The following is a 23,815-nucleotide window of genomic DNA, read 5'->3' as shown; positions in this document are numbered from 1 at the left end:
TTTATAATAGAGATAAAATAAGTAACACAATTTGCTACAATTTAAAGGTCATCAGACAAAGGTCACAATTTCTTCTTCCGGGAATTTCTGCAATCTGTGATTTTGCAAGTTATGGCTGAATATTAACGCGGAACTTTCTCTAGTGACGGTAAGCCTAATTTCCACCCAAAGATCTTGAGGGATCACTGTTTTGAAAACATACATGTAACTGAGTAATATTAGCATATTCTATAGGACAAACTAAGGCGTAACCAAAGGATAAAATAATCCTTACCAAAAAAGTGACCAAGTTGAAGTCCAACTCATGATAAATCATTAAATGTAAAATGATACATGAATGATGAACATGATCATGTCAGAAATTAATATTTTGTTCTGGGTCTGATTATTCGGACTAGATAAATGATAGTCCTGCCAGCAAGACTTCAGTCTTTATCATAAACATAATCATGATTATGACATATACGGACCTGAAGTCTTGCAGCGGTTTATAGGGATGCACTGTACGTTTAATGAGCGTTTATTGCGTTTCGACAGTATTTTTTGTGGGACATGAGAGCACCTCAAACCTTAGTTCACCACGTAAACTTATGGCTCAAAATTCGGACCGCTCGCCAATAAGTTTACTGCTCTCATGTTTTGAAATTTGTTGACGTTTTAACGATCCCCGATTTCCGGTCGCTTATTTTAGCCGTGTCACGTCACATGCATGACGCTGGTGGATACCAACCAAACTTCAGAAAAAAAAACCTCGATCGCCGATAACGATGTGATATGGGACTTACATAGGATTACACAGAGATATTTCTTGCCAAAATTTGACCATTTCTAGGCAAGTTGGCCCTACTTTGTCTAAGTTATATGAAAAGGACAGTCTTAAGTAAGTATAAATGCAACGCTTTTGATGTTTTGATGTTTTGGGAGACTGGGAGGGTTAAGAACAAAAAAATTATGGAGCCTATTCTTGACTGTGTAATATTCCTTCACCACATTGCCGTGCGGTAACAGTCTTATACGATGGACAGATAGTATCAGTTTGTGAATGAGGACATCGTATAAGTTCCTTGTACTACCTCAAACCTATCGAATTGCATTCTGATTACGAAGCATGTCTTTCTGATATCAAATAATTTTCATTTTTTGAAAATCACAATATAATACAAATTTTATGACAAATTATAAAAATTTGATATTTTCAAATTTTTGATAAATATATAACAGTCCTCGAAGTAAATTATATAAATCTAATGATATATTCTTAAAGTGTATGTACAATGTAGCAGGGATGAAAAGTCGACGGTCAATTGAAAATTTTGACCTTTCATATTGAAGATATGGATTTTTTTCCCAAAAGACCTCATTTTTTTTTTGGGTTTTGGGGAAAAAAATCCATATGTAGCCCCCTATCTTCAATACGAAAGGTCAAAATTTTCCATTGATCGTCGGCTTTTCATCCCACCTACATGCACTTTAAGTATAAATCATCAGATTTATAAAGTTTACTTCAAGTACTGTTAAATATCAAAACTATCAATTTTTAATGATATGCCATAAAATGTGTATTAAATTGCGAATTTCAAAAATGAAAATTATTTGATATCAGAAGGCCATTCTTCGTATTCAGAATGCAATCGATATGTCTGACGTGCTCCAATGTCCCACAATAAATACTGTCCAAACGTTCATACCCCAGCCCTTAAGAAATCCAAACTTCAAGCATCAAGAAATATACCTTGTATTTGTCAGTTTTACCTCAGAGATGCTGTAGACCCTCTCTACACAGTGTAGAAACATCACAAGTAGAATGCTGCTCAATAATGATAAATCCAAATCATGAAAATCAAGACATTTTGCAGAGCAATATTTTGACCACTTTTGCACTAAGTAAATTACTCCCATGAAGATTGCAGGTTTTGCCAACCCTGGGAATTTTGAACCCACCCAAAAGATGAGATCAATGTTGATCAATTACCTCAACTTCGGGAGTATAGACTTGTACAGGGATTAAAATCATCCAAGCACGCCCAAACCCTGGTACAATGGGATTAAAATCGTCAGTGCATGCCCAAACTGTCCTTGAGAGAGTTCCTCAGCTGCATCCTTAGAGCCCAAAATGAGCCCACATATTGTGATGTTTCTTATTTGTGGAAAAGATAATAATAGAGTGAACTGTAACTCTAGGTACGACGAGTTACAGTTACTGAAACTAGATAAATGATACATATAACATGGTATGGAAAATGAACTCCAAACCTACCAAATGGTACCAATTTCGTACATTGTCGTAGTCCGAATAATCAGACCCAGAACAAAATATTAATTTCTGACATGATCCTGTTCTGCATGGGTCTGAACTGTTTATATGAAATCTTGATGGCAAACTGGACAATAGAAGCTCATGGTTCTATGTGACAGCTTTTTAATCCCTATTCATGTTACGTGAATCACGCTATTGACTTGTGGACCATCCTTCTGATACTTGAGTGTTTGGACAAGCGGAACGGTCTTTTGTCTACCTCTCTGTAAACAAACCAGGAGGTCGAAATCGTCCTCCTCGCCGAATACGAAAGTCAGCGTAATAGTACGCCCGCAACACTACGGCACTACCAATAGCTAGGGGACGCAGGGGTAATACTTAATTGACCTTTTCGGTAAATCCTATAAGCATGATAAGCTTAATAAATTAAGCCTAAGTTGCGAGTACACCCAGTGTAGGTATCCATTCCCAGGCAAACCTTAGTTAACACATTTGCTAGTCAGCCAAATTCGCTGAAAATGTCAATGCATATTTACATAGAAATTTAAAACAACTGGCCGAAGAAGGTAACCTACATATGTTCTCTATACTTCACTTGACCCAAATATATGATTTTTTATGGTGATAAGACAATCGCACATGGAATTTTAAAGGGATTTTGATAGCAGTTCCATTAAAAAAGCTGCTATCATAATGAGACTAAGATCTAGAAACACCCCCGAAATGCCGTTTTGGGGAATTTTGCTAGCTGAATCTTTTTGATGGAAGTCAATCTTTGACAAGATGTAACTTTGGTACGGAAAGTGCTATGAAAAAAAGGTTTTCAGTTTTGGCTTTGTTTACTCAAGGGCATTAATTTGATATGATGCAGTTTGATGGTAAATTTGAATTCGCCTAGCATACCTACAGCCCTCGAATTAAGGATCTGAAGGGGCACGGCAACTTTTTTAGGGCAAGTTGAAAATTGCCTTGGATTTTCACTTAAAAGGCATGGCAGCAGGGCAGTTTGTAATATTTTAAGAGGGCATCATGGCAACTGTTGAAAATTTGAGAAGGGCACCAAGGCAATTTCTCAAAAGTGAAGAAAACACACACAAACATAGATAGATGATTTTATAATGAAGGGGCAGGGCTGGGGCACCGGCGGCAACTTCATTAGAGGGCATGGCAAGTGACTGCCTTGGGTAAAGGACATATTTTGAGGGCATTACGGCAGTGGGGTGGGCACCCACAGCAAAATGCCATGGGTGCCGTGGGTTAATTCGAGGGCTGCATACCTACCCAGTGCACCTGAGTCTGAGATCATGTCTTCATTTAATGTCACACACCGACTTGCATTGCAATGCATGTGCATTAATGATCATTATTATGTTCGATAAACGATGTGCGTGGTGTGACATCAAATGACGACATCTTGGGTGTACTCGCAAAGGCTTATGGGATTTACCAATCTCTTGATCTTCATATTTTTCTGATTTTTTGAAAATGGACTTAGCCTCATTGTGGAAGTTAATTTGCCCTCTTTTCCCCTCAAATAATATAATGACGCGTAGCACAATGTGGGCTTTTTACTGCATCACAAAAAGATGCGCCAACAAGATCCCAATTTTATTTTTCATCGTCTAGCTTCTTTTTTGGCTAGGTATGTGACAATCAGCTACCCTGCAGAGCATAGATGTGGCCCCATTGACTGTTTGTGCATTGATCTTGGGTGCCAGCTGAGTGCTGTTTTCATATCACTGTAGTGATTGCATTTTAGGTTGTTTGGATGAAAGAAAATACTGGTGACTTAGTTAACAGTTTCCTCTTTTGGGTCATTAAAAAAAAAATTTGTACTATTTTCAGAAGTTGAAAATTTTGCGGTCAAAAGTTTTGGCTTTTTTAACTATCATTTATTTTGATGAAGGAATATAGGTCATTTTCTGAAACACACATGTCATGTTAGTACATACATTTATCTACTTCCATGTGTAATATGAGCAAAATCTATTGTTACGAGTCGTACTTTTTGCCCCTTTTTTTGCCGCCCCTTCTTCTTCCGCCGCCCCGTCGTTTTGGCCGTCCCCTGCTTTTACGCCGGGGGGCTGGCGCCCTCAAAGCCCCCCAAAAAAATATGCGCATGCTGTTAATGCATTATATACTCAACCCAGAAAGTATCAAAACGATTATAGATGGTCAGATATATCGGGAACTGAAATATATAACAAAAACTTATTTAATGTATATAAAGCGCAGCTTTCTCCTGCGCATTTTGATACCTCTTTTGTTGCTCTACGATATCATTTGGTCAAGTTATGGGCGCTTGAGTGGCTTCAAGTCGGATTTTGAAAGTTGCACTTAGCTCCTATTCAAGCCAAATGCGTTCGTCGTGTGTACACACAATGCGTAGGAGAAAGGTGCGCTTTATACATTAAATAAGTTTTTGTTATACTGGTATTTCAATTCCCGATATGTGACCCGGCAGCACAAATGAGCCGTAAATTCCCTAAATTGTATTCTGAGTTACGGTGTAAAATGTGTACGAAGGTCATATTCATCGGTAACTTAAGCTGGCCCGACATCCGTCTCATTTCGATAGTCAAAAACTAATCAATAATCCTATTGTTGAAGTGGATAATAAGCTTAGATGGCTATAGAACTTTTAATAGCTCTGGTCTTTGTTTGCTTATATTGCTAAATCCTGTTCAAGTGGTGGGTTACCAGGCATTGTATTTTGTACAGGTATGCATAACCAACAATTAACAATGAGAGAACTTTCTTAAACCTCGTTGACTTGGGGATGATTTGAAATGACCGCCAATTATGACTATTTGATATTTATTGCCAACAATGTGGAAAAAGAGACCCATGTAAAAACGTAAAAAGCTATAATTTTGTTGAAGGAGCAAAGTTTAACAAACCATAACCCCGCTTCTGGATATCGTTTGAAGTCAAATGATATACCATTTTTAGGTTTATGATGTTTATTTTTAAACACGAAATAAAACAAAATTGACTGGGAGGAATTTACGGCTCATTCGCCGTGGACGGTCACATATATCTGACCATCTAGAATCGTTTCGATACTTTCTGGGTTGAGTTTGCAGTTCTGTTTACCCAATTGAAAATATGATTTATAAACTGTTTCTACCAATTTTTACAGAAGCACCATGGATCCAAGCAGACAGTCGCTACCAACCCGAGCAGTTCTTGCACGTATCAGATGCCTTCAGGAATCCATTGAATGTTATCGTAATAGCACCCCCATGCCAGAGGCGCTATGCTATGTGCCAGGAACAATTGAATACAAACTGTCCCGCACCACAATTTCAAAGTCACCAACTAAATTTCCTGTGTATAAAAAAACAGACAAGAATGGAGGAAAGACGACGGTTAACATTGGTGAAGAAGCTTCTTGTGGAGTTGTAGTGTCTGGGTTAGAAATGTGTAACTGTCATGGGCAGTGGATTAAACTTGAAAAGGTGGGTAGACAATTCAATTTGGGTCTCGCATAGGGAACAGATTATTTCATTGTGAACACTGCAATGGATGAATCCCAGATTACTTGAACCCTCTTTACAGCATTTCTCATTGGTTTAAACCCCCTGGATACTACATGTACTGGTCATCTAGCAGCATTTCTGATTGGTTGATAACTTGTTATGCTCATTGCTCATTTCAATTGTCAATTATGACTAGGCTTTAAACTATTTATGTTCAAACTTGCAGATGATCTTATTAATACCCTCCTTGATTGGTTCAAAATTGGATACAATATTCACTTTGGACAATTGGCAGGTAGTACTCACGGGGTTAAATTACATCACATCAAATTCATTTTTAAGTGACTAATATGTTAAAATATAACTACATGAAATAGACCTATTGATCCGATGAGATACACCTGCGCGATTAACCACACTGTAATGCTTTCCGATGCTCGCACTGCGCCCGTCGGTACTCTGCGCACTACGCGATAGCGATCACGTGATACGCACCGTGAGCACGCGTTAGTGAGCCACGCGCACGCAATAGCGCGCAGACAGAGGGACGGACAGACATGCCATGATTAGTATTATGATGATTGTAAATGTGAAAAAAAGTGGGGAAGGGTAAAATAACCGATTTTCATAAAAAGGTGTCAAAATGCTCAGGAGGATGAACCATTTCAAATGAGACCTGTAGCTAAAATGTTTGAAACATTTCACTTTTTTAGTACTAGCACAAAGGTACCCCAGTTTATGACACAGGACCAAACACACTTTGCGATCAGTACTGAGCTCAATCCTCTTCATTGGCTCATTTAATCATTATAGCCTTGAATACATAGCCAATCAGCAAGTAGTATTCCTGGGGTATAACTAAACTGTCCTAAGTTACAACCAGTGAAGTTACACAAACACCATTTATCAGTGTGAAACTTTATAGTTTCTTATGATATTGAACTTTTGCCATGTAACATGGTAGGCATAACACCACAGATACATTTAACACTAAATATGACAAAAGTAAGACTGACAATAATTGCCAAAACAAAAGAGTAAGTGACACAGAAAAAGTTTTCAGTGTATTTTTCTGTTACTAATACTAGTAACTGCATTCTTTTCAGGGTGGTTTAACAACTAAAGACCCATCACACAAAAACGTAGAAGGTTGGTTATTACTCTATGACAGAAGTGCTAATCCCGATGATCCTCCATGGCTAGTCAAAGTAGAACCACAGATGAAATCCAATACCAATCAGAGATTGTTTGGTAAACAACAAGTACCCATAACAAGGTATGTCATAAATCTAGTAACAATCAGGGACTGTTTGGTAAACAACAAGTGCCCATAACAAGGTATGTCATAAATCTAGTAACAATCAGGGACTGTTTGGTAAACAACAAGTGCCCATAACAAGGTATGTCATAAATCCAGTATCAATCAGGGACTGTTAGGTAAACAACAAGTGCCCATAACAAGGTATGTCATAAATCTAGTAACAATCAGGGACTGTTAGGTAAACAACAAGTACCCATAACAAGGTATGTCATAAATCCAGTATCAATCAGGGACTGTTAGGTAAACAACAAGTACCCATAACAAGGTATGTCATAAATCCAGTTACAATCAGGGACTGTTTGGTAAACAACAAGTGCCCATAACAAGGTATGTCATAAATCCAGTATCAATCAGGAACTGTTTGGTAAACAACAAGTACCCATAACAAGGTATGTCATAAATCTAGTAACAATCAGGGACTGTTTGGTAAACAACAAGTGCCCATAACAAGGTATGTCATAAATCCAGTAACAATCAGGAACTGTTTGGTAAACAACAAGTGCCCATAACAAGGTATGTCATAAATCCAGTAACAATCAGGGACTGTTAGGTAAACAACAAGTACCCATAACAAGGTATGTCATAAATCCTGTATCAATCAGGGACTGTTTGGTAAACAACAAGTGCCCATAACAAGGTATGTCATAAATCCAGTATCAATCAGGGACTGTTTGGTAAACAACAAGTACCCATAACAAGGTATGTCATAAATCCAGTTACAATCAGGGACTGTTTGGTAAACAACAAGTACCCATAACAAGGTATGTCATAAATCCAGTAACAATCAGGGACTGTTTGGTAAACAACAAGTGCCCATAACAAGGTATGTCATAAATCCAGTATCAATCAGGGACTGTTTGGTAAACAACAAGTACCCATAACAAGGTATGTCATAAATCCAGTTACAATCAGGGACTGTTTGGTAAACAACAAGTGCCCATAACAAGGTATGTCATAAATCTAGTAATAATCAGGGACTGTTTGTTAAACAACAAGTACCCATAACAAGGTATGTCATAAATCTAGTAACAATCAGGGACTGTTTGGTAAACAACAAGTACCCATAACAAGGTATGTCATAAATCTAGTAACAATCAGGGACTGTTTGGTAAACAACAAGTACCCATAACAAGGTATGTCATAAATCCAGTAACAATCAGGGACTGTTTGGTAAACAACAAGTACCCATAACAAGGTATGTCATAAATCCAGTAACAATCAGGGACTGTTTGGTAAACAACAAGTACCCATAACAAGGTATGTCATAAATCTAGTAACAATCAGGGACTGTTTGGTAAACAACAAGTACCCATAACAAGGTATGTCATAAATCCAGTAACAATCAGGGACTGTTTGGTAAACAACAAGTACCCATAACAAGGTATGTCATAAATCTAGTAACAATCAGGGACTGTTTGGTAAACAACAAGTGCCCATAACAAGGTATGTCATAAATCCAGTATCAATCAGGGACTGTTAGGTAAACAACAAGTACCCATAACAAGGTATGTCATAAATCCAGTAACAATCAGGGACTGTTTGGTAAACAACAAGTGCCCATAACAAGGTATGTCATAAATCTAGTAACAATCAGAGACTGTTTGGTAAACAACAAGTACCCATAACAAGGTATGTCATAAATCCAGTAACAATCAGGGACTGTTAGGTAAACAACAAGTACCCATAACAAGGTATGTCATAAATCCAGTAACAATCAGGGACTGTTTGGTAAACAATAAGTACCCATAACAAGGTATGTCATAAATCCAGTATCAATCAGGGACTGTTAGGTAAACAACAAGTACCCATAACAAGGTATGTCATAAATCCAGTAACAATCAGGGACTGTTTGGTAAACAACAAGTGCCCATAACAAGGTATGTCATAAATCTAGTAACAATCAGGAACTGTTTGGTAAACAACAAGTACCCATAACAAGGTACGGTATGTCAAAAATCTAATCCCAATCAGACTGTTTGGTAAACAACAAGTACCCATAACAAGGTATGTCGTAAAATAAATCCAGTAAAAATCAGGGACTCTTTGGTAAACAACAAGTATCCACAACAAGGTTTGTCATAAATCCTGTAACAATCGGGGACTGTTTGGTAAACAACAAGTACCCATAACAAGGTATGTCATAAATCCAGTATCAATCAGGGACTGTTTGGTAAACAACAAGTACCCATAACAAGGTATGTCATAAATCCTGTATCAATCAGGGACTGTTTGGTAAACGACAAGTACCCATAACAAGGTATGTCATAAATCTAGTAACAATCAGGGACTGTTTGGTAAACAAAAAGTACCCATAACAAGGTATGTCATAAATCCAGTATCAATCAGGGACTGTTTGGTAAACAACAAGTACCCATAACAAGGTATGTCATAAATCCTGTATCAATCAGGGACTGTTTGGTAAACGACAAGTACCCATAACAAGGTATGTCATCTAATAGCATTTAGAACCTTCAGAGAATCCACCAATAGACTCAGACACACTGTCTGGTGTAACTTACAATTGACAGTGTTTCTGGGTCTCTTGGTGGATACCTTGTTCAATTTCCTTTCAGAAAATTTATATTTATATTGTGCTGGGGTATAGCTTTAAAGCGGTGAAAAATCATTGTGTGATGCAAAGTCAGCGAGGTTTAAACACATGGCCATAAAGAAGGGACACACTTTACATACAATGTGGCAACAATACAATGTGAATGTTGTTGCTGGGTCTATATAGTGTTTTATATCCTTCATTAATATATTCTCGTTCGTTAATTGGTTAAACGAGTATCATGTGACCAAAAATAGTTTTGCTATTTTACAAAACAGTCAAAAAGCCGATTGATGAGGGAACGAGGTACTATTCAAAGTACTATCTCCCGGAAATAGTTTTACTATCTCCCTCTGAGCGCCAGTATGACATCATATCCGCGTCATGCAGTTCCTAGTGGTCCGTGCAACTCGCCACATACGCGAGATAGCACAGCCGGTTCTGGGGTATTAATGTGTCGCAAGTCATGTTGTCTTAGCAACTAAAATACGGCGGTTTCATGCCATAATCAGAGTTACATCAGGATTAGTATCTTAATATTGACGGCAAAATACTGACAGAGAACATGGTTACTTGTTTCACGGAGATATATGAGAGGTTACAACATTTTCACAGTAAGCTTTAGCCACTCAACTATGTGCGTGTTTTGTGCATGTAGGCATACGTGCATTCAATCAAAACAAAGCAAGGCCAGTCTAGCCTTGACTATGCTAGGCCTAGCCTAGATTTATACCGAGGCCTATGACTATGATAAAGGCCTTGCGTTTCTAATATTTTAACCAATTAATGAACAAAGAATATATTAATGAAGGATATAAAACAAATATTTACTGCCCTTAATTCGGGATCTGGTGGAATCTATTGGTCCCCTCGGTGAACTGGAGACCGTGAGCCTACTATTTTAAAATACTATACTATACTAAAATAGTAGGCTCAGGGTTTCCAGTTCACCTCGGGGACAATAGATTCCACCAGATCCCTCATGAGCAGTAAATATTTGTATATTGTCTCATCAAAATTGAGAATTGGGCATCAGAAGACAACTCATATTTTTCTCAAAAGATGCAGTAAATTATTTCTTCTGACCACTTTATCTCCATTTACTACCTTCACCTCACACACAATTTAGGTGAAGTCTAAATGCAAGGTGTCATATCAAAGGCAAGCTTTCTTATGGTCATATAAAGTATTATTCTGATTTCCTTTTACAAATTAAGCGTACTGCTAGCCATCCAGCGTGTATTATTTTGCACAAGGTCTAATGCACATTGCACACGCTTGACGGCGCGCACGTATATACGATGGTTAAGCTGTCAAAGGAACCTTGGAAAAGACTTACGCTATAATCCTTTTCTCATATTTATTGATTATTATAGATGGGAGGAAGCAATAGAAGCAGCTTATTCTCTGAGAGTTGGCATCAGACCTCCAGCCACCCTACCAACATCACCGCAGGCAACAGATGCATTAAGGAAAGTGCCACCAAATTGGACTCTAGAGAGTGATGAGGAATTAGCAAGATTTCTCTATGAGCACATGGAACAAGATAATGAAAACCTAGGTAGTGTCAAGCAATTTGTTGAATCGGTCGATGTGTCATCTTGTGGGGTGAGTCCATATTTCTCTAGAACTAGCTAAGAACTTGTATATAAATGTTTATTAACCATCCAAGTTATTACCGTAAACGTTCACCTGGCGCACCTAGGCTCCTTTGCCTTGGGGTAAATTTCATGTACAAATAGAGAGCTCCCTCCACTAAAAATCCTAACAAGAATTAAGGGTATGTGCCCTTATTTGCTGGTGGGATTTTTATGGGAGGGCACTTGCACCATAAGGCGAACGTTTACGGTATACCCCTGCAGCAGCAGAGCTATATATATATTGGTGAGCAGACTGAGCACATGGGGGACTTATTTCTAATTGATTCAATTAAAATTTTTAATCACTGTGGTTTCCGGATAACTTGTCAAATAACCAGGTTTATAGTTCGGGGAGTTTGAGTGCCAGATGGCAATCATGGAAATAGCAATATTTTACCAATACTGCAAACATTTAAGGATAAATTCAGTAAAATACATATTCTTTGAATTTGAGTGATGGGCTATATCTAGAGCTTTCAGAAACTGAAAATCCCAAAGTACAGTAGTAGATTTAAAAAGGAAGCCATGCCAGAGCAGGTCTTCTGGGGTGAACCCAAGCTGCCTGGTTATCAAGATAATCACTGACAAGATATCTGAATTTAATAGGTGCTAATTGATGTTTTAATGTTATTGCATCAATTAGCACCTATCAAATTCAGATATAACCCTATCACTGATTAATGTGATAACCAGGCAGGTTTGGTTCACCCCAGAGGAACTGCTCTGACAGGGCTTCCTTTAAAACACCAGTCACAAGACTTACTATTTGCAGAACCATGGAAGCTAGCAACTTACATCTATAGGTCTTCTTTAGCCACTGAAGAGATTATTCCACTTGACTCGACACTTGACTACCAGATATTGATTGATTTTGGTTTTAAAGTGACAAAATCTTGTTGTAAACAACAGGAAGATCATGACACCCCAAGTTTCTGTTGAGGTTGCTGCCACTTCTTATTTGGATTGTTTCCCGGACCCTTAACATGTCTTCTTCACAGTCCAGAATTCACACACCATCCCAATCAATGCTATGGTGCTCCTTTTCGGGATGCCCCTTAGGTCGTTATGCTGTTCCACTAGTCGGGTATATAAGGACCCGGGCTTACACTGTCCTCAGTTTTACAATCGTAGTGTCGTGTCTCATAATTTAATACAAATAACAGATTCCTACAAACTGTCCCTATCTGTTCTTTACGTGATTTACCAAGCCCGTGTAGCGACCAAGGCAAAGTGGCTTTGCACTGTAAAAAAATTAGTAGCGTCGCCCTTTGCACCATCGTCACAGATGAGGATGTTGATGGTTTATAGGCACATGCTATATTAATCAAGATGCATTGTTCACTGGGATATGTGTTCTCCCTTTGACTTAATGTCTTTATCCTTTATCTTTATTTAGGAGGATGATAGTGCATCTTGTTTAACTGATGGTGATAGCTCAACATATTGGGAAAGTGATGGCACTCAAGGCCAGCATTGGATCAGATTACGCATGAAGAAGGGCACAGTTATCAAGTAAGTCCTTTATCACTATCAGTGATGTTGTCAGGAGGAACTCTGAATATTTTTAAAAAAGAGAATGATCACTTTAAAAACAAAAGTGCCTGAGGGCAGTGGCCTAATATCTCAAAAGTACTTTAGGACAAATGCGTGGGAGCAAACATGGTAGCTTTTCTGAATGAAATTTGCAGAAAAACAGGTTTCAGTGGTCTCAGCAAGTTGAGTTGGTGCGGAAGATGACCGTGCTGGTTGAACAAGCTTTTTAATTGGAGAACAGATCTGCTTTTGAGGATAATCATGTAGACGGGTTTGAGAACAAGTAACAGCTAAGAATTACGGCTGTGAATAATATTCTCGTTATGTGAGGTTATTTGTACGGTATGAAAAAGTCATTAGGTTCAGTTTAGGGGGTGATACCAGAGTTATAGCCAGCACAGTTTTAGTGCTGGCTAATTTTAGAAGCTGAGTGTGTGTAAGGAGGGAGATTAAGAGATGAATTCGTCCGTGTAGGGAGATTAAGAGATGAATTCGTCCGTGTAGGGAGATTAAGAGATGAATTTGTCTGTAGTGTAGCAGTTCTCCCTCCTTAAATACAGCTACACCACAGACAAATTCATCGTTTAATCTCCCTACAGGGACGAAATCATCTTTTACTACTCTCTCGGGTAAAAAACACAACATCTTGGTTGTAACTTGTCATTTTCTTTTATTTCAAGGATTTTTTGTGCTGGTCGGTGACCAATATCAATATATTTAAGCTTAGTGCTGGCCAGCTAGCTATCCCTGACTGGCCTGGCTAGAACACTGGGTAATACAGATTACATCTAGTCTCAGAGTCCGTATCACCCCCAAACTTTACTAATTATAGCTCATCACTATAGAGGGTGCAATGTAAGGTTTGTTTAAACTTGTGCTTTAAAGAAAGGAAAATATTAGATATCACAAAGTTTGCTAATTGTATTGTTCAATTTTGTTTTGCTTTAGGAAATTGTACATTACCATAGATGCTCAAGATGAAAATTTCTTGCCGAGTCAAATTATAGTTATGGTAGGCGAAATAGATAACTTGGAAAAGCTCAACGATATGAACATAGACACGTAAGTATATAGACTCCTACACAGTTCAATCATTGAAGTTAGACAATGAAAAAAAAACCTATTCTATAGGCTAAAATTACTCTAAAATGTTACCAAAATCTGACAAATCTGAAAAAAATATGAAGATTTTTTTTGCAAACATATTTTCTATACCTTTTTAGCCCAAATTGATAAATTTTGGCCCAAAACCGGCTGATTTTATATGATTTTGACCAATTTTAAAGAGATAAAAATGTAAATCCTGGGTCGGTCGGGCCTGTAGAATAGGGTTTTTTTTTCATTGCCTCAGGCAATAGAAACAAATTAGTTTGATCTTTCGATTGATCGTCAATGCTTAGTCGATCCTTTTTATGAAATTAATAATTGACCAAAAATTTTATTAATTGAGATAACATAAATCTTTGCCTGAATGGATATTGAAAAGTATAAATTTAGCATTAATTCTGATGAATTATTTAGTTGTTAGTTCATTAATAATGTGCATCGAAGCAGCATCGACTGTCGATCCAAAAATCAGAACAAAATTTTTTCTGCTGCCTTATTGGAAGCTAGGTAGAGAACTTTGACATGTCAACATACATAGACATATAGGTCTTGGATGCTTATCCAGTGAAATTACAGTTATGCGAGGCAGAGATGATGTCAACTAGGTGTACTGTTAGGCGCTTATATAGTGAAATGTGCAGTTATGTGGAGGCAGAGAACAGAGAAATGCACCAATGTAGATAGGTATAGATTATAATATTAGTAGGACTGTTGTCGAGTTCAATTTACATTGTTGATAATCATCAGATCTCAAGATCAGTTGTTGACAAAGCAATATTTTTACATCAATAAAGTCAAAAAATTAAGCTCAGACACCATGTTATGCATTGTTTATTTACATCAAAATATTGCCATATGTCCCATATACGCAAAATCAGAGTATTGGAATTTTTTAATGGAAAGATAATCTGCACCACTTACGAATGAAGACTGAATGCAATTATTTCATGGTAAATAATGGCAATGTTAAGCATATGTGACACGATCAAGGAAAATGAGTCGGATGTCGCTAATATTGATTTTGAGATATTGGCAAAGAAAGTGTTAAAATTCTTTTGTATTATACTGTTTTCAGCAATTGCTACATTGACGTAACTTCACAAAGAAAAGACGTATCAACATAGAGCTTTCAGTTTCTGAACGCTCTAAATGTCCTCTTTAGAAACATGTGAAAAACTTATTTTTCGACCAGGGCCAACATGTCACTCATTCCCCTTGATCATGTCACATATCTTACTTAGCATTTCTCTCATTTGAAATGCAACCTGATATCCCTAGCTGAGAAAGCTGATCTAATAGTTTTTTCATGTATGTTTTTACAGGAGTGTTACAGGGGATATATGCATCTTAGAAGACATGACACGACATTATCGTACTATTGAAATTAGGATCAAGGCATGCAGAGGTAAGTAGCAATTGCGTCAGAGCCTGTACCACTGCAGAGTTGCCAATGATCGGGTCAGAGCCTGTACCACTGCAGAGTTACCAATAACCGGGTCAGAGCCTGTACCACTGCACCACCATGCAATACATTGAGTCAGAGCCTGTACCACTGCAGAGTTACCAATAACCCGGGTCAGAGCCTGTACCACTGCAGAGTTACCAATAACCCGGGTCAGAGCCTGTACCACTGCACCACCATGCAATATATTGAGTCAGAGCCTGTACCACTGCAGAGTTACCAATAACCCGGGTCAGAGCCTGTACCACTGCACCACCATGCAATATATTGAGTCAGAGCCTGTACCACTGCAGAGTTACCAATAACCCGGGTCAGAGCCTGTACCACTGCAGAGTTACCAATAACCCGGGTCAGAGCCTGTACCACTGCACCACCATGCAATACATTGAGTCAGAGCCTGTACCACTGCGCCACTATGCACTACAAAGTTACCAATAATTGTGTCAAAGTCTGTACCACTGTGCCACCATGCTTTCTTAGCCTATCACTGTAACATGATAGAGTTTCCAATAAATTAATACATTTTTTTATTTGTTTGTGTTTGTTTTGTAGATGAAGGCATAGATTGTAGAATTCATGGAATCAAAATTAAATCGAGTAAACAAAGAGATCTCGGACTCAACAGAGATATATTCTCAACAGAAGAATTAGTCAGGTTAGTATGTCTGCAATCTTATCATTGATAGCTTTGTTTTTGACATTTGAAATGGCATCTAAATCAAATTCATACAGTGAGAATCAATCAGAGCAAACATTAGAAATATGCCAGTAGTGTATTGATTATGTGTAATTGCACAGGCGCGCACTTGGTGTATTACGCTTAGTGATTTCAGATGCGTTTGTGCCATGTAGGATTGATTCATTTTCCTTGCGGGTTGATGCATTTATATTTGCTCGCATTTTTCCAACAGTTTTAGTGAAAATTTTGTTATAAAAATAGCTGCAACCACAGGATATTTTTCTTGTATATGATATATGTAATAATGCACAAGAAATGTTATTATTATTATTTTATTATTTATTCTTTCTTTATTGAGGGTTATACTGCTTCAGTGACAAGCACTGCTTTTCAAGCAGGCCCTCATTGATACATGTTATATAGCAACAAAATATATTACGATACACAATATTTACAAAGTAACATACAGTATTTACAATGGATTTACAATATATTACAAATAAGTATTATGGTACCATCAACTACAAGATAATTATAAATACCATGATTCAAAATACAGAAATACAATAATTATATTTATATACAAAATCAAGCAAGTAAATGAATAAAATATAGAAAAAGACAGGCCTAAATTTCTTTAATTTTTGATTGAAATTGGCCTAAAGTCATATTTTGCATCTGAGCTCTTACTGTCGGTGGCAAAGAATTCCATGCATAGGCTGCCCTGACATGAAAAGTACGTTGACCTGAATTTGATTTAAATTTTGGTACAATCAATGTATTAGAAGTATGATTTCTAGTTATATGATTATGGTTATCATGAACAAAATCAAATTGAGAAGATAAGTACGATGGATATTCATTCTTTAAACATTTGAAAACAGTCATTAATAGAGTATTATGCCATCTTTGATCAAGTTTAACCCACTGCAATGTATTCATTAAATCATTAGTTGGTGTCCTTATATCTGCTGAGAGAATTATTCTAGCTAGATTATTATGAAGTACCTGAAGCCTATTATGGTACTCTACACTAAAATTTGACCAGACCATGCTTCCATAATCAAAGTGGGGAATAACAAGAGCATTGGATAACATTACAGTGGTTTTGTATGGAAGGAAATATTTTATACGCTTTTATTATGCCAGTTCTTTTGGAAATAGTTTTACTAACATTATCGACATGAGCTGACCAAGACAGCTTGCTATCAAATTTCACACCTAGATATTTAAACTCATCTACTCTTTCAATATCATTGTTGTTATATATTAAATGTACATTGTTGAACTTTTCAAGCATTTTGTTTGTACCAAAGATCATAAACTTAGTCTTTTCAACATTTAAAGTGAGTTTGTTTACTTTGAACCATTCAGCTACCCTACTTAGACATGACTCCATTTGAATTTTAAGATCAGATTCATTTTTAGCTTTACACATTAAAGAGGTATCATCTGCATACATTACAGTTTTACATTCAGACACAGCATTAGGTAAACAGTTAACAAAAATTATAAACAGTAAAGGACCTAAAATTGAGCCCTGAGGAATACCAATATCAATTGGCCTAAAAAGTCAGAAAAAGTTGAGTTAACATTAACAGTTTGTTCTCTGTTGTTTAAGTATGATTTAAACCATAATAATTCATCCCCACATACCCCATATTGTTTAAGTTTCCTAATCAGAATATCATGATTTACAGTATCAAATGCTTTCTTTAAGTCTATAAATAAAACGCCTGTAGCATAACCTGTATCCATATTCTTTAAAATGTAATCTTGAACATCTAGAAGGGTTGTTGTTGTGGAATGATTTGGACGAAATCCTGATTGAGCATTTGATAATGATGCGTCCAATGCACTCCCTAGATTCAGAGGAAGCTTAAAGGCATTCCTACAATGCACTATGATTGGGAAATTTGATCAATATAACCTAATTTTAAAGGCAAAGTCCCCATTGCCACACACACACACAAAATGGTAATTTTAAAACTGCAGCCAATGAGCTAATAGTTGAGACTTATAACTTATATTTGAATTATGTACAGAAAACATTCATATTGTCCCACTGCATTAATTTTATTCATAAGTCTCAATGTTTTGAATGTTAAATAAAAGGATGAAAACACCAGATATTTGCACACAATCCCAATGCAAGTTATGGTCAACTATGCCACATGTGTACAAAAGCCAAACATACCAAGGTCGGAAACCCCATTGGGTTATGGGAATGCCTTTAAACATCCTCTGCCCTAAATTAGAATCATAAACATATCATAACATGTAAGACGCAGTTATTAAAAATTCTTTATAAAATAATTCACTTTACACAACATTGTCTTCATTTTTCTTGATCAGGTCACAGACAAGTGTAGTCATAATAATAACAAATGTAATTAAACATCTTAGACCTCTACTCCGCCCTGAAACGGGTGTCATTCAAACATCTTAGACCTCCACTCTGCCCTGAAACGGGTGTCATTCAAACATCTTAGACCTCCACTCTGCCCTGAAACGGGTGTCATTCAAACATCTTAGACCTCCACTCTGCCCTGAAACGGGTGTCATTCAAACATCTTAGACCTCTACTCCGCCCTGAAACGGGTGTCATTCAAACATCTTAGACCTCCACTCTGCCCTGAAACGGGTGTCATTCAAACATCTTAGACCTCCACTCTGCCCTGAAACGGGTGTCATTCAAACATCTTAGACCTCCACTCCGCCCTGAAACGGGTGTCATTCAAACATCTTAGACCTCCACTCTGCCCTGAAACGGGTGTCATTCAAACATCTTAGACCCCTCTCCCATGAAACTGGTTTCATCATCTTAGAATTGGCTTCATGGATGTTGTGAATATAACCTCACATCCAGAAGGTTAATGGGTAATACCTAGCCTGGCTTACAAAGATTTAGGCGTATATAGTGTCATGTAATTGTAAAATCTATCACTGCCTGAATAGACTGACCCTTTATTCATGCTGTATTTCTTTTTCCTGTAGATATCCCAGATTAGAATTAGTAGAGAAGGAACTACTATACAGAAGAGCCTTAGTCTTGCAGAGGTAAGTATATGACATAGCATCCATTTACTATGCCAAAATAATGTATGCATATTTAACTGTTATACAGAAACTGGCTACACAAAATCAAAGTAAAGAATCTGTACAGCATTTGATAGTATAGGTATGATGCATATAGCAATGATGATTAGAAAATGTGCTCTACAATGCAAGCATAGATAAATTAGAACTTGTTTGTAATTATTTAGGTGATGAAACATTTTACAAAAAGTACAGACATTAAATACTGGAGCTTAATTTTTGTTAACAAAACGTTTCATTCGAAACCATCGGATATCATCATCAGGTGACTGATTCAAGCTGATTGGTCACGGGAGAGACAGCAGTCAACTCCTTTCATTGCCTGGTCTCTCATTTGCCAGAGATGAAAGAGTAGTCCTCCTGTCCTGTTCCAGTTCATTAGGACAGCAGGACTACGCTTTCATCTCTCGCACGTGTGGGACCAGGCACTGAAAGGAATTGATCACAGTCTCTCACACGACCAATGGACCTGAATCGGTCACCTGATGATGTCCGATGGTTTTGTACTAAACATTGTGTTAACACAATGCAAGTGCCAGTATTTGATCTAATTTCTGTACATTTGTTTTACCAACTGGATGAACAATCTACACCAAGATATCTAGGTGATAATAGATTACAATACATTTTGTCCAACTTTTAACAATGATAACTGTAATGCACTTTTAATATATTTGTATACACCTGTTTACTGATAAGATTCCCTGAATCGTTCTCACATTGTTTGCTCGTTTTACATTTCTAGGTTTGTACGACTACTAGACAGTGTTCTTCATTACATAGTACCAGCTTGGGAATACTCAGTTGGTTCATTTTCATCACTAGAAGTTGTACGACAGTTCCTTCCACTTTCCAAAAAACGCAATGCACTGGCTGAACACTTCTTGAGGCAGTCAGAAACTGTGTAAGTGGTATTGCTTGTTTTCTTGCAAATAAATAAATAAATAATAAATTTCGGCATTTATATATAGCGCTTTTTCCAGAGGATTCAAAGCGCTGTAATTTCGCTAACGTGGTGAATCATCACAATCAGATCGCATCAACTAGGCTAGTTGCAGCCAACCCGCGCAAACCTATCCGCACTTAGATTGTAACATCCACCCATTTTCTGCAGCTCCCCAAATTCCATTGGGTGAAGGAAGTTTTTGATAACGAAACAACTAATCACCGATTTTGAAAGCAGGAGGAAACCGGAGATCCCGGAGAAAACCTGCAAACCAAGCAGCCAATCAGAAAAAGAAATATACAGTGGGTGTGTATTGTCTGGTTGTACTCAACACTCCGACTGAGCACAGTATTTTTTACATGTGAGCATCTATCAGGATTGATTCATTTTTCATTGTTTCTGCCTTTGTGGTTGTGATCAGCTTTTATAAATTGTCAGAGATAAAAATTCTTTCACTGTAGTGACTCGCCATCAATCAAAATTAAAGTGTAATAAACTACATGCAAATAGCCAAAACAAATCAGTGCTTTCTTTCAGACTCTATGTACAATGTATACTTAGAAATGTCATTTCATTTTGTTTTAGGCGGCCTCATCAACTTCCCAAATTGTACATCAACAGAAGAAGTGCAGCAGATCACAGAGCAGATCCATCACAAGACCCACTGTGTAAAAGTACCATCTTTACCCAGGTATGTAGGTTCTATCAATATGCGGACTGGTGATAGTGTTCCCTGCAATGTGTAAATTCCATCTAGGTCTGTCTGTCTCCACACTGTCAATAGTTTTAAGGGTGGCCAGTTGTAGTTTTCCCTGCCATGCCCAGTACCAGGTGTGTGTGTCATTGTGTCCACACTGTCAATAGATTTACAGGGGTGGAATTTCGTAAAGTGCCACAGGAGTCCAAGTAGATTCTCGCAAGAGAGTTTTGCGAGAGTCCATGGATTCAACCCGTAAATGGATTCTCGTTGTACAATCTTGCGGGAGTCCAAAAGGTATTATATGTAGGCCTACATAAATTGCATTCAAATAAACTAACAAAGTTAAGTTTTTAATATATGTGTCATCATACTCTCACTTCCATGTATGTCATCAATTGCATCTTTGGCGACTTTTCCTTTATATTTTGCAGGCTTTGAGTTAAAGGCGTGTTGAACTTAAACGTAAGATCGCTGAGCCGATCATTTCTAGCGAGAGTCCACATTGACTCTCGCAATAGGACTTTTACGGGAGTCTCTGCGAGAGTCGACTCTCGGACTCCCGCCGAAATTCCACCCCTGGATTTATGGGAGCTAGTGATAGTTTTCCCTGCAATGTGTAAAAGCCATCTAGGTATGTCTGTCTCCAGACTGTCAATAGTTTCATTTGACCACTGACAGTGTTCTTCACAATGTATAAATGCCATCTAGGTATACATGTTTCCACACTGTCAATAGAGTCATGGCGACCAGTGATAGTGTTCCCTGCAATGTGTAAAAGCCATCTAGGTATGTCTGTCTCCACACTGTCAATAGTTTGACCACTGACAGTGTTCTTCACAATGTATAAATGCCATCTAGGTATACATGTTTCCACACTGTCAATAGAGTCATGGCGACCAGTGATAGTGTTCCCTGCAATGTGTAAAAGCCATCTAGGTATGTCTGTCTCCACACTGTCAATAGTTTGACCACTGACAGTGTTCTTCACAATGTATAAATGCCATCTAGGTATACATGTTTCCACACTGTCAATAGAGTCATGGCGACCAGTGATAGTGTTCCCTGCAATGTGTAAATGTTATGTAAGTATGTTTATCTCCACACTGTCAATAGTTTAAAGGGTGGCCAGTGGTAGTTTTCCCTGCCATGTTTAAATGCAATGCCCAATACCAGGTGTATGTGTCATTGTGTCCACACTGTCAATAGCTTTATGGGGGCCAGTGAAAGTGTTTCCTGCAATGTATAAATGTTATCTCAGTACAATGTATGTCTGTCTCCACACTGTCAGTAGTTTAATGGGTGACCAGTGATAGTTTTCCCTGGCATGTTTAAATGCCATCTTTACCCAGTTCCATAATTGATTTTATGTATGTCATTGTTGCCCACTATCAATAGATTTATGGGGGCTAGTGATAGTGTACCCTGTGCCATGTATTAATGCCATCTTAACCTATGTGTGTCCCCAAACTGTCAATAGTTAAATGAGGAACCAGTGAGTTTTTTCCCTGCCATGTATAAATGCAATCTTCATCTAGTTATGCCCCTATACTGTAAGTTTCACGGACCAGTACTACCATATATATGTTTAAAATGTGTTTCCTTTGTACAGGTATGTTCAGGTTTTCCTAGATTAAATAAATATACAATGGAGGAGTGGTAACTTTTACAAATTCAGGGCTTTGTTTTCATTCCAACAGCATTCCTTTGAAGTGTGAATAATGATAAATCCATGTCTGCATTGACATTTGCACAAGATCAATCAACCTTTATATTTAAGGTGGCACTGTGCCTTAAAGCACAATATTTTCTTGGCACCAAAATTTTATGATTTAGAAAGAACCTCCTTTTTTGTTACAGGCATTTTTTCAGGTGAACTTGATTAATTTTCCTAAAGGCCACTAAGAAAAACAAATGTTTACAAGCATGAAAATCCTGTTAATTTTCATCACTTGGACTTGCTATTTTTTAATTCACCTTTCCAGGTTTATGAAGGTTTAAAGCCAAAGGATAGAAATAACAAAGCATTAGATTACAGATGGCCTGCACGCTATGACCAGTGGTGGGAGTGTAAATTCTTATCAGAAGGAATCATAGATCAAGGTATGTGTGCACAAACACACCCCTACATATAGACCCTCCATCGTCCCATGGGTCTCAACTTCCTCACACTGCAATCTCATTGTTTTAGATGCAAAGAGTTTATACCAGACCATGCTTACTGATACTGGGACAACAGGATACTATTCAAATGGAACTGCATCCCCCTGTCACTCCTTCTTTGACTCAAGCTTTCTGATGGTGCACTTTGGGTTAGGATGACAGGACATCATTCTAATAGAACTATATGTATCCCTCCTGTTGCTTATTCCTCCTTGAATTGGCTCAAGCTTCCTGATATCACTTCAGAGTACAATGAGAGGATAATATTCAAATAAACCTGCATCTCACTGTCGCTTCTTCCTCTTTGGCAAAGCTTTCTGCTGGTGCACTTCGTGGTAGGATTACAGGACACTATTCAAATATAACTAGCTCTCCTCTTGCTTATTATTAGTAGAAGTTATGTGCAATTTCTGTTGGGTTTTTTCCTCCATATAGGTGGAGGTTTTCGTGATAGTTTATCAGATGTTGCTGAAGAGCTTTGTCCTACAGATAGTGAACAGCCTGTACCGTTGCCTTTCTTTGTGCGATCTCCAAACCAGGTAAGAAAGCTATGCTTCACAATGCCAAGAGTATGTAACGTTAATGGGTATGGTCAACTCTGTTTTTATATGTCGATATATTGACATCCCCTAATTAGTCCCTCACCAAGAATTGGTGAAAGGGGCTATAGAAGTGCTAGGAATCCGTCCGTGCGACTCTCCTTTGTCAACTGCCATATCGCTTGACAAAAGCAAGTATTGTTATCAACCCTATGGCAGGAGGCCTGGTGGTTTGAGAACCACCTTCTATTTCCATCACAGCCCTCCCTGTGAGTGTTAACCACTATGGTCAGAGGATCTAGTGGCTCACAAACCTCATGAAAAACATATGGGCTGAAA

The 23,815-nt window shown here is 37.7% G+C and overlaps 1 protein-coding gene across 2 annotated transcripts in view; it reads left to right on the top strand.

The window, feature by feature from the left end:
• The first annotated feature begins 63 nt into the window (after positions 1 to 63).
• Positions 64 to 23,815, top strand: part of LOC140169478 (E3 ubiquitin-protein ligase HECTD3-like) — a 36,093-nt gene continuing 12,341 nt past the window's right edge. Inside the window, exons 1-14 of one of the 2 annotated variants that reach the window (XM_072192749.1) lie at positions 64 to 148; positions 5,400 to 5,718; positions 6,846 to 6,990; positions 7,177 to 7,201; positions 10,988 to 11,219; positions 12,648 to 12,763; positions 13,733 to 13,846; positions 15,214 to 15,296; positions 15,906 to 16,008; positions 19,030 to 19,092; positions 19,877 to 20,035; positions 20,663 to 20,768; positions 22,760 to 22,877; positions 23,373 to 23,476. In XM_072192749.1, coding sequence (XP_072048850.1) covers positions 5,407 to 5,718; positions 6,846 to 6,990; positions 7,177 to 7,201; positions 10,988 to 11,219; positions 12,648 to 12,763; positions 13,733 to 13,846; positions 15,214 to 15,296; positions 15,906 to 16,008; positions 19,030 to 19,092; positions 19,877 to 20,035; positions 20,663 to 20,768; positions 22,760 to 22,877; positions 23,373 to 23,476 — 1,680 coding nt within the window. In that variant the 5' untranslated portion in view covers positions 64 to 148; positions 5,400 to 5,406. Of the gene's footprint in view, positions 149 to 5,399; positions 5,719 to 6,845; positions 7,016 to 7,176; positions 7,202 to 10,987; positions 11,220 to 12,647; positions 12,764 to 13,732; positions 13,847 to 15,213; positions 15,297 to 15,905; positions 16,009 to 19,029; positions 19,093 to 19,876; positions 20,036 to 20,662; positions 20,769 to 22,759; positions 22,878 to 23,372; positions 23,477 to 23,815 lie in introns of both variants that reach the window. The other variant, XM_072192742.1, reaches the window with a different exon arrangement.

This window comes from Amphiura filiformis, chromosome 1 (genome assembly GCF_039555335.1).
Source record: "Amphiura filiformis chromosome 1, Afil_fr2py, whole genome shotgun sequence".
Lineage (NCBI taxonomy): Eukaryota > Metazoa > Echinodermata > Ophiuroidea > Amphilepidida > Amphiuridae > Amphiura > Amphiura filiformis.
This window is presented reverse-complemented; position numbering and strand designations above follow the sequence as displayed.